Source organism: Drosophila gunungcola, chromosome 3R (assembly GCF_025200985.1).
Source record: "Drosophila gunungcola strain Sukarami chromosome 3R, Dgunungcola_SK_2, whole genome shotgun sequence".
Classification (NCBI taxonomy): domain Eukaryota; kingdom Metazoa; phylum Arthropoda; class Insecta; order Diptera; family Drosophilidae; genus Drosophila; species Drosophila gunungcola.
The window spans coordinates 14,859,482-14,874,127 of record NC_069139.1 but is presented as its reverse complement, the minus strand read 5'-3'; the positions used below and the strand labels follow the sequence as shown (position 1 = coordinate 14,874,127).

General features: G+C 38.1%; 2 protein-coding genes across 4 annotated transcripts in view; one reads left to right on the top strand and one right to left on the bottom strand.

The window, feature by feature from the left end:
• Positions 1 to 14,646, bottom strand: part of LOC128252980 (heparan-sulfate 6-O-sulfotransferase 2) — a 78,865-nt gene that overhangs the window by 33,531 nt on the left and 30,688 nt on the right. The window lies entirely within an intron of this gene.
• LOC128252978 (retinal-specific phospholipid-transporting ATPase ABCA4) lies at positions 6,780 to 14,279 on the top strand. Its single transcript, XM_052981227.1, has 7 exons — positions 6,780 to 7,184; positions 8,922 to 9,316; positions 9,378 to 9,837; positions 9,922 to 11,650; positions 11,837 to 13,246; positions 13,447 to 13,659; positions 13,717 to 14,279. Exons 1-7 carry the CDS (start codon positions 7,137 to 7,139, stop codon positions 14,127 to 14,129), a joined length of 4,668 nt encoding a protein of 1,555 aa, XP_052837187.1. The 5' UTR covers positions 6,780 to 7,136; the 3' UTR covers positions 14,130 to 14,279.

Genomic DNA, 14,646 nt, shown 5'->3' with positions numbered 1-14,646 from the left:
AATACTACTAAATTTGCCTGATAATCCAATAAAGTCAAAGAGAAGCATGGAGTGCCACTCTACTAACTGCTCCATTGAAACGCATAAGCCACATAAACTTACACATCCGCCCACACTCAAATACATAGACTGCGGTCTGCACACTTATGACAAAACCAGATGGAAGCTAAACCGCATTTATAAGTCGGTACGGGCAGGCGACATAGTATGGTGCAATGCCTGAAGGTGAAGGAGTCTCTCGTTGTCTGTCCTGTTGACATTAGATTGTGTTCAAAGCGGTAAAGCACACATATCAGCATTAGGGTGAACCTTTTAAATCCAAAAAGTGAGAAGTTTTTGCATAAAAATACAAATAAAATAAAAAACTCACTGTTACAAACACAAACACAAACATAGATTCTCTACTTTGACTCCTAAAATTCAAGTTTTCTGACAATTGAATGATTTAATTTATTTTTAGAAAGAAAATTAAAAAGTAATTACCACCTCAAATCTCTTACAATTTATATATCTCTTTAACGCTTCTAAGGCTTTGAAAATATGACTATAAAAATTACACACAACTTCAGTCCACCCTAAAGTACACGCATATATTTATTTAAAGCCTTGGAAATTGTCAACTTACATATTTATGCAATGGTGGGATCAGATGCCACATTGTCGCATACTTTGTGGCAGGCGTGTGAGTGTGGGCCTTTGTGCTCATGATTATGTTCTTGAGCCAGTTTTGTTGTTCGGGAATAGCGGATGTCTAAATGACATTAACTCAATTTGAGCGCAATTGATTTTTTCCGTTAGCCCTGGCAAAAACAAGGCGGGCAGGAAAAAAATGATATAAAAATAAATACGTGACTTTTAGGGATATCAAAAGTATAAAAATGAGCAGCGGCAGCAAATAGGAGACATAAAAAAGGCCAAAAGTCGAACCACTTCGCCATTGAACCCCATTCAAGGAGGGACGCTTTGCCGATTCCCTTTTTTTTTATTAACTTCACACAATTTGCTCGTGCCGCTCGTTTTTTCTATCCGCAATATGTTGGCTGGCTGACTGACGTTAAGGGTTTTAGAAGTCGGGTGGGAGTTGGACTGATTGTAGTTGATATAATCGCACATTATTGACACATTATTTTAGAGGCACTTGGCCCGCACTTGCCTGCCAGGGCAACTCATCGTTCTTTTTTTCGATCTCTCCATATGTCATTTATTTATTTCACAGGCCTTTTCGATTTTATTTGCTTCCATCGTTTAATACTTAAATTCAATGTTTATATTGATTAACGGTTAATATTCGAGCAGACATATGTTGTACATACATTGATAATCCATTATAATTATGCAAATTGGCTTTTTTTCAATAATAAAGGGAGTATAATAACTGAAAGAAGTTACGCATGACAGGCAGATGATTCGATAATTTGATGGCAATGTTAATTTAAATTATTATTTAAGCCTTTTAATTTCACCGCATCAGAATTCAATATTTTTCGTGTAATAAAATCAACGGAAAGGGTATGTTATAATCGAATACTTTCTCAACTTTTGTACATTAGCCATTAATTAAAAGAATTGCAGTTTGTAGGTTGCGAGTGTGTGACATGACAATTAATGCCACGAAAATCAATTGGTACATGTTAATTAAAAAGTCCAGTTTTGCATTTAAATAAATATCTTACAACGACTTTGTAGCAAAACAAAAAATATATTAACGAATGCTAAAAGTATGTTCCACAAACGGCAGGAATGAGCAGCCATAATTGAATTTTTATCTTCTGCAGCGAAACAAGGAAAAGCGGTAGAGAAACGTTCGAAATTCGATTCAATGAACAAGAAAAACGAACTGGGGTATTATAGATGTGTGTATATATCAGCCGAAAAGTATGCTGCAGAACTTCCCAAAGTTGTGTAGTTAAAGTCAAGCAGATACAGATACTGGCGTTACGTGACCCACTTGGCAAACTCTTCAGAGTCGCTCCCCGATACGGAATTTATTCTGGGAGCTCCACAACCTCCTTCGACGACTATTTATGCATGCAAAATAGCAATAAAGTATAAATGTTTGAAACACTTTTGCTTGCACGCGTAAATAGCAAAGAGAAACGACCCCAAACCTAATGAAATTGGCAACGATCTGGCCTAACCTTTCAACCTTATTGATTTACGGAGCCAGGCAGCAGTTATAATCCTCTTAAATTGCTGAACCCGCAAAAAAGCACTGCTGCATTAGTAACTCTCTCAACTCAAATCTAATTACTTTCCTCATGTTGACCTCGACATAAACACCTTTCGGTCAACATTTTATTAGCCACATCCTGCGAGTTACGAGTTCGTACAGAAATATTCAAAGCTTTACACTCCATTACGCCCAGTGGGGAAAATGGAGTAAGCCGGAGGCGGATGGCAGAAATGTTTAACGAGCTCTCAATAATTTGACATAATTTTGCAGTACGTAATCTCAGTTCGCTAACCCTCCTGCTACATGCCCCATTTAATTTGCACTAAAAATATGAATATTTTAATTTTTATTACCAGTGCATCTAATTGCTTTTAGTTTAATTGCTGTAAGGACGCCTTTTTGGGGCTTGTCTATCTCTGTGAGTTTGCTGAGTGGGAAAGGATTTGGAAACTCTGCTTTGTGCGAAAGATTTTGAGGGGGTTCCTTTTAATGGAATTATGCGCTTAGGGCCAAAAGCTGATTCTAAGTGGAAAATGGAAAATATTCTACATTCTAAAAAGTTACAAAGTAATTTTTCAAGAGGCGTTGGTTGGAAAACTTAGTCAACGTTTAATGAACGATTAGCCTCAGGACTAGTTCACATTTATTCATACTGTGTTCTTTTTTTTAAACAATAGTATCTTTAATCTTTTGAGCACTCTTTTTATCATCCTTGGCAAAGATCAAATGCCTTTTGAACCCATTTAACTAAATCCCCAACTTATTTATTACATTAAAACCTTTTTGGAGTTTTGCTGCCTTAGCGTCTTGGCATAAATCAAGCCAAACATTAAATTATGCACACCAAATGGCAGACAAATCCGCCGGCAGGATCTGAGGACAAAGGAAACAGGGCCAACGAGAATGGGCAGAAGGAGAAATATGGAATCTGCTACAATTATGTGTTTAATGCATAAATCAAAAACTCATTTAAAATGAAATCATGGCTTTCAGCATATCGCAACAAAAAGTCACAGCAGCAAAGCGCCCCGAAAGCAATTATGTAAGAGCGAGTGGTGAGAGGGGAATATGAAAAATTCAAAAAGCTCGACACAACAACGTGTGTATAAGATGTTTGTTACGGGACATAAATTGAATGCCCGAAGAGTTTTAGGGAGGGCAGCTATTAAATGTTATATAGCACTGGCATACACATTTAGGGGAGCCGCAAGCACGCAGTCATATAACAGGACAGTGATGCCGAAAACGAAAAAAATAAATTAAATAATGACTATTTAACATATATTATTTACATACATTTATATATTTTTAAATATATATGGAGTATATATGTCATTGAATTCTTTAAGCTTTTACAAAATCGTTTGGTTAAAATGGGTAAAATTAAATCTAAACTGGTAAAATATTTCAGAATTACGGTTTTAATTTCATCAAAATCGGACGACTATATCATATAGCTCCCATAGAAATTTTAAAAATATGTAAAATAACTATCTAATAATTGAGCTGCAAATCATCATAGCTTCAATGTTTTTAAACATATACGCAAGTAAATCATAATTTTAATGTTTTCAAAAATGTTTAATTCTTGCAATAGCTGCAAGGGTATATGAACTTCGGCTTGCCGAGTATAAATTCAATTTTAGCATTGAAACATTATTCATTAGAGGAGATATTTGCTTCGCCCGTATCGTTTCAAAAGGAGGTACCTGATATGCCTTTAAAAAAGGCTAACTTTCCATCACTTATTGCAGGACTTTTCCGTGTCGCAGGACGAGTTAGAGTCTGTCAGCATGTCAACTGTCAGCTGGCGCTGCTGCTACTCACACGTGAATGTCAGACACTTCAATGGCGCCTACTCCGGAGCAACGGCACATGCATTTTCCGACGCCATTGATGTTGCTGCTGCAGCACTTGGAGTTGCAGGAAGTGAATGGAACCCTTGACAAGACAGTCAACTTCCGCCGAGCTGGAAGTGCTGCCCTGGTGACAAGAGAGATGAGCACTAGACTTGACTAGATATGATCCTATCAATCTTTGGATGGCTTCTCAAAACAAAAATTTAAAAGAGCTGCCCATACTTACTGGTATTTTCCAAACAAGTTGTGATAATAAATACAATCGTTTGTTTAAATTCAGTTCTTATATTCAAAGTGATGCATATTTTTATAAACTGTATATGTAGTGTTATCATTTACATTTTTATTAGGACTTATTCATGAATTAAAAAGTCTCTGTACAAATATCTAATTTCACAAACGAAACTTAAATACTAATTCACAATTCAATTTTCAAGAAAAACTTATTTCTATGCCTATTTTTTTTGCATAATTTAGAAAGAATATATATATTCACAAGACAAAGCACTATACAAATATTTGTCCACAATGTATATGTCTCGACTTTAAGAGGTTGCCGACACTGTTGAGACTATCTTTAGATAATACTTTTGTTCGCCACATGTCAAACAGCCGTGGTGGGCAAACAATTGAAGCCTTGAAGAGTGCGGAGGAGTGTGTCAAGCTAAGTTAAGTGTCTTCTTTGGCCTCCTTTTCTTTTTGGCTCATGTGCTTTCTAGTGGCTGTGACAAGTAGTTGGCTTTATTTCAAAAAGCCATTCGGCCAAATGACTTGAGCACTGCACAAAGTTGAGGAATTTTAAGTGGAGCAAGTCAAGTGTTCCTCCGCAAAAATGTATTGACATCCATTTGATTTTAAACAAGTCCAAGCCACCAAAGATCAAATTGCAATCGCAAATACACATGGTCTCACTCGCAATTTGTGCACTTCAATTGTTTTATTTACCAGCGTTGGATGTCACTTAGCTGTTTCAAATAAATCCATTTTAAAAACACTCCACAAAATTCCTATGAGCTTTGGTTCGAGTAAGAGCACTATAATCGCATTTCACATGCATACAACAATATATTTGTTTACCGACGAGTGCACAATATCCATTCAAAGCCAATATTGCGCCGTTCAGCAATATTATTACAATTCAAATACTCAACAGCGGGTAATGCAATTTCTCAATAACTCTCGCTAACGCATCCTCTGGCCCTCAGTGTGTGTTTATTTATTGTGTTTGAAACTTTTTAACACAATCCCATTGTAAGTTGACTTCACCCTTCATGTGCCTTTTCCGCTGAGAGTTTGAAAAGTGATTCCATATTGATGGCTCCATCATGCATTTTACTACCGAGCTGTGAGTTCTATCCCAGGACTTTTAGACAATAAAAAAAAAGGAGAAAACTATTTATCCCTAGAACTCTGGCAGATAATCGCTGGTAATAATTCATAACCATAAAATATCAATTTTTCGTCTACAGTTTTTGGTTTCCCGCGCATAAATTCAAGCCCCGAACAGCCGGAAACGAGCGGAGCCAGAGGATTTTGCAGAAATGACATCAGCACCATGAGGGGCAGCATCATGGCAGACAGGCAGACAAGTGTATCGAGGACAAGTGACAGTTATAACGGCAGCAGTTACAACGCCAAAAGCAACCAGCCCTTCAGTACATCATCGGGAGGTCTACTTCATGTGTGTCGAGAGGAAGGAACAGCTGCCGGAAAGCATGTGCCCGACAATAACAAAATGTGCGCCTGATTGAAGTTTGGAAGATTGTGATTTTTCACTCGCTGGGACACACATTCACATTCGCTGCAAAACAAAGGGTGGTTATTTTGCGCTGAATAATTCATAAAGCAAAACCATTTTAAAGTGTTTCTCGACCCACTGGCAGAAGTAATGGTTTGCAAGCAAATCCTTTAGAGCTTAAAGGATTTTATTCGGTTCGATTTTTAGTGGGGACTTTTTATTAACGCCGGGCCTAGAATGTGAAACATTTTAAATGATTTCAAAGCCTGACCATTAAAATGCCCTAAACGATCCAGTTTGCTCAGAAAGTATTTTATAAAATTTGCAAAAAGACCGACGCTATCAAATCATTATCGGAAAACACGGAAGGAGCAGCTGGAAGCCAGGACTAGAAGGACACATGCCGTGACAGTTACAAAACATTTTACAAGCAATTCAACAGAAACAACCCAGAGACAAGAGCAGAAAGTAGTAAACCAGGAGAGGGAGTGGGTGTTTCGGGATAGAGGAAGACACCAGTGCCAACCAGAGTCAACGATAAAGTTGTCATAGTGTGAAGCAAACAATTCATCAGCGTCATTGTGATAAATTGTACTTCCACCGCACCGAAATTGCTTGAAATTTTTATTTCAAACGCAAACAGGGGGCATTAAACGAGGAAAGATTGTACACATCGCAAAGTAGAACAAGATAAATTAGCTGTTTCAATTGAAATATAAACAATGCAAGCATTAAGCATACGCAAAATTGGAAGTGCGTAAATAACCTGGCGAAATAAAGTTTGTATTATACTGCAGTTACAACATTTGGTTAAGGGCAACCATAACAATTAGGATTCTTTTGCTTTAATAAACTAAAACATAATTTTTTTTTTATTTTAGTAAAAATCTTAAATTAAATTCCTACTTCATTACAATAATAAATTTTTGTTTTAACTATTTTTCCTTCCCTAACAATAATTTATAGGGTATGAGTGGCTGTGAGAATTCTATCAAAAGCCGTTGAAAAAGTTAGATAATTAAGCTTCAGCTTGAAGGACAGATACTATGAGTGGCAGACACACTCTGTCTGTGAGCTTCTGGCCATGTCTGAAGCCGCGTTTTGTGGCGCGTCTAACTAACTAACTAAATGGCTGGATGGGTGGACAACAGACACTAGCAGACTGATTGACTGACTGGCTAACTGACTGGCTGCCTGGCACTGAAAACCACATACAAGAACCGGGTGGAGCTCTGAGGACTGGTATCCCACCTTTCAGAAGAAACCACGACGAGCCTACACTGACTTTGACTGGCAGCTGTTGACTGCTGGAGCTCTGACGACCGCACACTGCTGTTAACGACTCGTTTTGACATATTGAATTAAAATGCAAAAGAGCATGGCTAGGCTAAGGAAATTACAGTCACTCAAAATAGTGAGTTCGTCTGCAAATACAAATCGAATTTTCAGTGAATCGTAGCTTATCAACTTTGCTCCTCCCTCCCAGTTATGTTTAACAAAAAGTCTGTATGTGAACATTTTCGAGGGCTGACAAGATCATAAGCCTGCATCAAATTTAAATGCAAATAGAAAAATTATTTTGATAGGCAATGGAAAACATGGAAATGATGCTGTTAAAATGCAAACGATTTTTCGATTTTTTTTAAGAGAGGAAAAGAAATTTAGAAAAAGTTGTGTTTACTACATCCTCAAATATAGCCAATTTTGCTATTTTCTCAGGAGAGCTATCATTTTATTTACATAAATGCAGCAGCTAATGCAGCAGCAAAAGAAAACTTACAAAAAAAATTATTTAGGACCAAAATTATTAAAAGTCCACTGAATTTAAAAGTTATTTATGGTTAAATTTTTGACCTATTTTAGACTCAAAAGTCAAGAAATCTATATTAGCAATTCCGTTAAGTGAGTTTAGAAAAATAATGTGTAAATATACTTGAAATTAAAAACCCTGCAGTTTGTTATACTTAATTAGCTGTCGTTCATGCATTGTTCTTGCTTATGCTACACTTTTAAATTTTAATTAAATGCAGGAAAGAAAAATATTTTGTTTTAATTATAAGCCTGCACGAATTTTTCCTCATTTCATGGCGTGTGTGAAGGTAAAGCAGACATTTCAGCAGCAATACTATTTCGGCACCCACATTTAATGGTCATTTAAGGTAATTAAACTACCTGACTAATACACCTATCGAGGGCGGTTCTTTTTATATAGTATTCAAATTAATTGAATTGAGGGGCTTAAAAGTGTAGAACAAAAAAACACAGTTTGAAAATTAGTTTCACTGGCAATGGACATAGTTGAATTGAATTTAACTGTAATTAATGATGTTTATATTTACAGCAATACTTTTTTAGAGTTTTCCAATAGATTTGTATTAAATGCTTCTAACTTAAGTTTACTATTATTATGATATCGGTTTTTCTATAATTAATTTTTTTTTTTACTGTTATTCATCAGTAACGTTTGGGTTACTTTGGACTTTACGAAAATCATATATTTTAGCTTCTTTTTAAATAAACTCAATGAAAATCCTATAAAAGATGTTCCCCAGGACAATTTATTTACCCGTTTATAACAAGCAAATAACTGAGTGGATTTCGTTTTGATATTGGGTAAACACACTTGAATCATGGAACCCGAATTGCAATAAAAACGAAACTATGCGTTAATTGCAATTCCCAATTGACCACAAAACGAACATGAGCCATAAAATTTCCAACATAAACTCGACCGGAGTCGGGGGCTTTGACAAACGACCGTGGATGTGTGGCAGTATGTGGCAGTGTGTGACACATGGCATAAAGTAGCTAATTACCGTTAGTTATGTTGCCACCCACAAAATTTCGCAAGTAATGTGTCTCCCTTTTGTGGGAAAGAGTTTGTGTGCGGTTAAAGCACCAGTGAATATTCGTATAGTAGAAAGGACAATTTTACGAAAAGCGTAAAAAAGTATGCTACATAAATATAAATATATAATACATAAATTTTCGTAAAATTGTCCTTATATTAAATCACCGAATTTTAGTTATTTTTAAGAAAGTATTCGAATGTTCTCTACCTCTTTGCTCTTGTTTTCCCACTTATGTGAATAAATTTTCTTCTTAATCAGCAATTTGTATTTTCTTAACTCTATTTAAAAAAAACACCTAGAATTTGCGAGAAGATTCCGGTAACCTGCGAGAATCTATCCGGCAAGCCAACCTCAATAAGTCAAAATTCATAAACACAAAATACATTAATTATTCAGTAAATAATTTCAAAATCAAGCACTGCATACACTTAACACGGTTGTTTTATCGGTGGTGGCAAAGGCAAAGGCATTCGATAATGAGACGACACTTGACATTTTGTCAAAAGTATCAGTTACTGCTATGGAAGGACATTAAACTACAATTGGCAAACGTTATTGAATTCGTTTTGATAATTTTACTTGCTGCCCTTATGCCCTTGTTGATAACAATTGGAACAAAGGTCGCTAAATCGATGTTTCACTTCGATATAGAGCTGGAAAAAGCGCCAGGTCCTAAAAGTATTGAAACAAGTTTGTAAGTTTATATTCATTAAAAGACTAGCGTAATTTGATTTTTTTTTTATTATTATTTTCAGGTTTAAAGATATTTATTTTTCACCTTACAATGGGCTTATTGAGAATCTTATTTATGAACTTGCTAATATCTCCGACTTTACACAAATCGAAAGTTTTGACGCGACTGAGACACTCCAAAAGAACATGATTAAAAACCAAAAAGCAGTCGGAATAGTGTTTCCATCTGACTGGGAAAGTATTAAAACCCTTCCCGACGCCCTAAATTTTACACTATATATGCCAGTCTATATAAAAAGTAATGGGTTCAAATATTTCGAATCAGGATTTTTATTATTGCAAGAAAGGCTATCACAATTATTTATTAAATTGAAGAATAAAGGTGGCAAAAATATTCCGATGGTGCGGATGAATCATTTTCCTTACCCCAGATATGTGCCAAATCACTATGCAAAATCAGCTAAATTCATGGCATACATGTACCTAGTATCCTTTTTTCTTCCCTGCATAACGATCGCGAAGGTATGATTAGCTAGCTTAAGCTAGCAATCCCACTCTTATTCTTAATCTCATTTGACAATTTTTTTTGTATATGATTTTCCAAAGTATATAGTTGCCGAAAGGGAGAACTTGCAAAAGGCTATATTGAATACAATGGGCTTCAGCAACAGTGTTCATTGGCTGGCTTGGTATACGAAATCGATGGTGCTTCTTATTTTATGCGTGTTAATTATGATAATTATATTTGCAACTGGAACGGTTTATGAATTCAGTAACCTGCTTTGTCTTTTCGTCGTACTTCTAGTGTACATTCATTCACTCATATTGTTTGCCTTTTTAGTAAGCTCATTTTGCTCTAACAGCTATTGGGCCGTCACGGCGGCACTTTTGCTCTATGTGGCCACGGTAATTCCCTTTGTGATTGTGGGCACGGAAAGTTCAAGTCTTGCGGCTCAAATTGCTGCTTGTTTTGGATTGAACTCTGCCCTGTTCTATGTTTTGCATTCCGTGGCCACCTTGGAGGCGCAATCTGTGGGTATCCAGTGGTACACCATGGCAAAAACAGCATCGTATGGCCATAAGATGAGCATAGTTGCCATTATGTTAATCATGTTTGCAATCAGTTGGATCGAATTGCTGATATGCCTGTACATTGAGAAGGTGCGACCCGGCGAGTTTGCAGTTCCTCACCCATGGTACTATCCATGTCAAAGAAGTTACTGGTGTCCACGCCGAATTGGTCCAACGGCTTTCAGTCAGGAATCGTTTCTGGCGAAATCAAGGAATTTTATTTTTCCAAATCCATTCGGACTGTCCTTCGCCAATCAAAACGATCGAACCCCAGCAGCAAAAGACAACAAAATTGGTGTCGAAATAAGGAATCTGAGCAAAACTTTTGGACATCGCGACGTGGTGAAGGATTTAACTTTTAATATGTACGAGAATGAGATTACTGCTCTGCTGGGACACAATGGTGCTGGAAAGACCACTACCATACTGATGCTCTGCGGTATGTTGACACCCACTGCCGGAACAGCAGTAATTAACGGCTATGACATCGTTAAGGATCGAAAGCTGGCCAAAAGTAGCTTGGGCATCTGTCCGCAGCACAGTGTCCTCTTCAAGGGACTGAGCGTGAATGACCACATATACTTCTTTAGCCGTTTGAAGGGCTACCAAAAAATAGAGGCCAGAATAGAGACGGATGTGTTTATCGGTAAGCTCAACTTGACAATGTTTAGAAAGCAAGATGCCTTTAAACTCAGCGCTGGCAATCAGCGAAGATTGTCCCTAGCCTGTGCCCTATGCGGCGGCTCCAAGGTGATCTTCTGCGACGAGCCATCCTCCGGTTTGGATCCGGTGGGACGCCACGAGGTGTGGCGGCTGTTGCAGCAGGAAAAGCTTGGGCGCACCGTCCTGATGACCACCCATCTCATGGAGGAGGGCGAGATCCTCGGCGATCGCGTCGCCATTATGAGCGATGGTCAGCTCCACTGCCACGGCACACTAGGATTCCTCAAGCAGTCGCACAACACCAGCTACACGCTATCCTGCGAAATGGGCCCCAATTGCCGAGTGGGTAGGGTTACGGAGCTCGTAAGACATTACGTGCCCATTACCACGTCAATTGTCCGTGGATCGGATATTAACTACAAGTTGCCACGGAACATGATTGACAAATTTTCGGAATTGTTTGGCAAGCTTGAGGATAACAAAAAGAGCCTTGATGTCATCGATTTTGGCTTGTCTGATTCTAGTCTGGATGAGATCATCCAGAGTCTGGATTCGAGCCAGGAGCGACGTCCTAAAGGCGGTACAGATCCAGGAGATAACGGTAAGACATATTGGGCGCAGAAAGTGATTTCTATAGATTTTTTATTTTGTGCACTAGTCTTGATTGGCTTATTTTCTCTGTTGAGTAAAAAAAAATACTCATATATTTATTAATAAACAAAGTTACATCAGGTATTGCTATTGTTTTGAAAAATAAATAATAAAGTGTCGAAATTTGGTTTTGCAGGCAGAGTTGATTTTGGAGGCCAAACTGAGCCATCGAAACGAGCAAAAACAAGGGCAGAAAATGCTATAGTGATGGCAGCTGCAGAAGCGCCAACAACTTCACAAGATAAATCCCAGCCAGAGCAGGAGCCAAAATTAAAAAAGGAGCAAGAACCGAAAAAGGAACAAGAACCCAAAAACGAGCCAGAACTGAAAAAAAATGAAGAACAGAAAAAGGAACAGGAATTTAAAAAAGAAGCTGAAGCTACGCCAAAACCAACAGAACCCGTTCCAAAAGAAAAATCAACGATAATACCCAGAAGAAAAGGGAGATGCCTGCGTCAGTGTGAAGCAATGATGATAAAGAAGGCTTACTACACAGCCCATCATGTTTACATATTTCTGATGGTCCTGATCTTACCACTCATATATTCTTGCATTGTCCTTGCGACCGGCAATTATACAAAATATAACCAACAACATAGTCTACCAATTGTGCTTCCGTTGTCGTTGGACTATTATAACTACGATAACATGATCATCTTACTCGAAGTTGATAAAACGTTGTATGGAAGAGAAGGGGAAGCCTTTGTGAAATCCGTCGAAAGCCCTGCCACGGTAGAAAAGGTAGACTCGATTTATTCGTACCTTGTTAAAGCTTCACCATTGATACGCCGTGATATCAATCGAAAGTTTGTTTGTGGTGCTTCATTTAACAATAAATCGGCTTTCACAGCCTGGTTTAATAGTGCTGCCTTTGAACACTCGGCACCTATTGCCATGAATCTGGTCTATAATGCCCTCGGAAAAGTAGTTTACGGAAACGGATTCGAAATTGTTGTAAACAGAGGACAGCTAGGATATCATAATGTGGAAGCTAATAAGTTAATACAACAACGATATAAGCGGCAGCGTAGTGTGGACAATGAAACGCAAGAAAATGATAATCCTGGTATCGGTAGGGTTGGGGAAACTGTTACTTATAAGCCTTCTAAAGCTGATGCTTATTTTCTAGTAACACCTCAGATGTCTGTTGCACAATCAGCCACTTTGTTATTCGATGAAAAAGATAATATGAACATAGTTTTCGGTGAAATTATTGTAATAACTGCATACTTAGCTTTGGCCTTGAGCATTTTTGCCGTTTTTGTTAAGGAGGAACTTGTGCAGCAAATGAAATTGCAACAGGAAATGCAAGGATTAACTCCATTCTTTTTTTGGTTGACCCACTTTTTATGGGATTTCCTGATATTTTGTCTATTTATGTTGGCTCTAACCCTTGCTTTATATCAATCCACAGTATGGTACCAAGTTTTAGTCATCTTTTTGTTTATTGGATTCGCTTGCTTGCCATTTATTTATCTCTGCAGTTTGATATTTACTAGGCCAGCTACTGCGTTCGCTGCTAGTTTTACGGTTCAACTGCTAACGGGTAAGTAAATAGCTACATGGATGGGAATTAAATGTCAGGCTGATCATATCAATAATGCAATAAGTTTGACAGTGAGTTAACGAACATTTTTAAATAAGAATTTGGGGACTTAACAGTATATTATATATGTGCAGATATGCGCACAATAAAAAACAAAATGATTTAAATACTATAACAATAAACTTGATTTATTTAAATAGGTGGAATACTATTTGCCTGTATCTACTTATTGAGATTCGTTGTCGGTTCGGATGATCCATTTGCAATATTTGCGATTTTTCCAATGTACGTTGGTGCCTTTGGCATTTTTAGATGTCTTTCAAGGCACGAATATTGTGGCCGTGAAATACTTCCTCCAATCAATCAAATCAAATGCAAGTTTCAAAGCACTAACGTATTCTGTGCATGCCAAGGTGATGCTTTTACTTTTATTATTGTTACCTTAATTATATATATTTTTCTTTGTGCAGAGGAATATAAATGGGCAGAGCTTTGGTTACTGCTGATCCATGGCTTTATCTGGTTTTTCTTTCTCTGGATTACGGATTTTAGCCGCGATATCAGAATTATTTTTACATCTAGCAAATCAAACAGAAACTGGGAAGAAAATCACAAAAACAGCAGGGTGCTTGACGAAGAAAAAAGAGTGGGTGAAATTCCTAAGTACGAACAAGACGAATATCCCCTAATTGTGGACCAAGTTAAAAAGAACTTCTGCTGCACGCAACCCGTCAACTTGGTATCATTCGCGATGAAACCGTACGTACTGGACTCGGTACACTTTTTTGAAACCCAAATAACTTTACCCTGCGTATCGACAGCGGTGAGTGCTTCGGGCTTTTGGGTGCCAATGAAGCCGGCAAGACATCTATTTTTCGGATGATTGTGGGCGACACCAGCATGTCTGCTGGCAACATCTACGTCAAAGGCTATAGCTTGCGGGAAAACAGGTCTAGAGTCAAGAAACAGGTCGGCTACTGTCCGCAGTTTGACACTTTCCACAGCTTTCTCACCGGTCGCCAAGTGCTTAAGATTTTCTGCCTGCTCCGTGGAGTGCCGAAGTACCATTTCAAGTGGGTCTCCGAGCGGTTGGCAAGCGACTTTGGTTTCAAGGACCAACTGGATGAGAAAATCTATACCTATAGTGGCGGCACCAAGAGAAAACTAAATACAGCACTGGCCGTCAATAGCGGATGGGTCGTCTGTCTTGACGAGCCCAACAACGGTGTCGATCCCATGACCCGCCAATTTTTGTGCAAGAAGCTGGAGGCCGTGACCACGGATGGCCGGGCAGTACTCCTAAGCACTAACAACATGGAAGAGGTCAGTGCCCTGTGCTCGAGGGTCGGCTTTTTGGTCTCCGGCGAGATGAAACGAATCGGGTCGCTGCAGCAAGTGCG

Bases quoted from the DNA above. Each gene is read 5' to 3' on its own strand.
- LOC128252978 (XM_052981227.1), top strand. From the start codon at position 7,137: ATGCAAAAGAGCATGGCTAGGCTAAGGAAATTACAGTCACTCAAAATA. The intron at 11,651-11,836 runs GTAAGACATATT...TTGGTTTTGCAG, and splicing joins TACAGATCCAGGAGATAACG to GCAGAGTTGATTTTGGAGGC. The intron at 13,247-13,446 runs GTAAGTAAATAG...TTATTTAAATAG, and splicing joins TACGGTTCAACTGCTAACGG to GTGGAATACTATTTGCCTGT.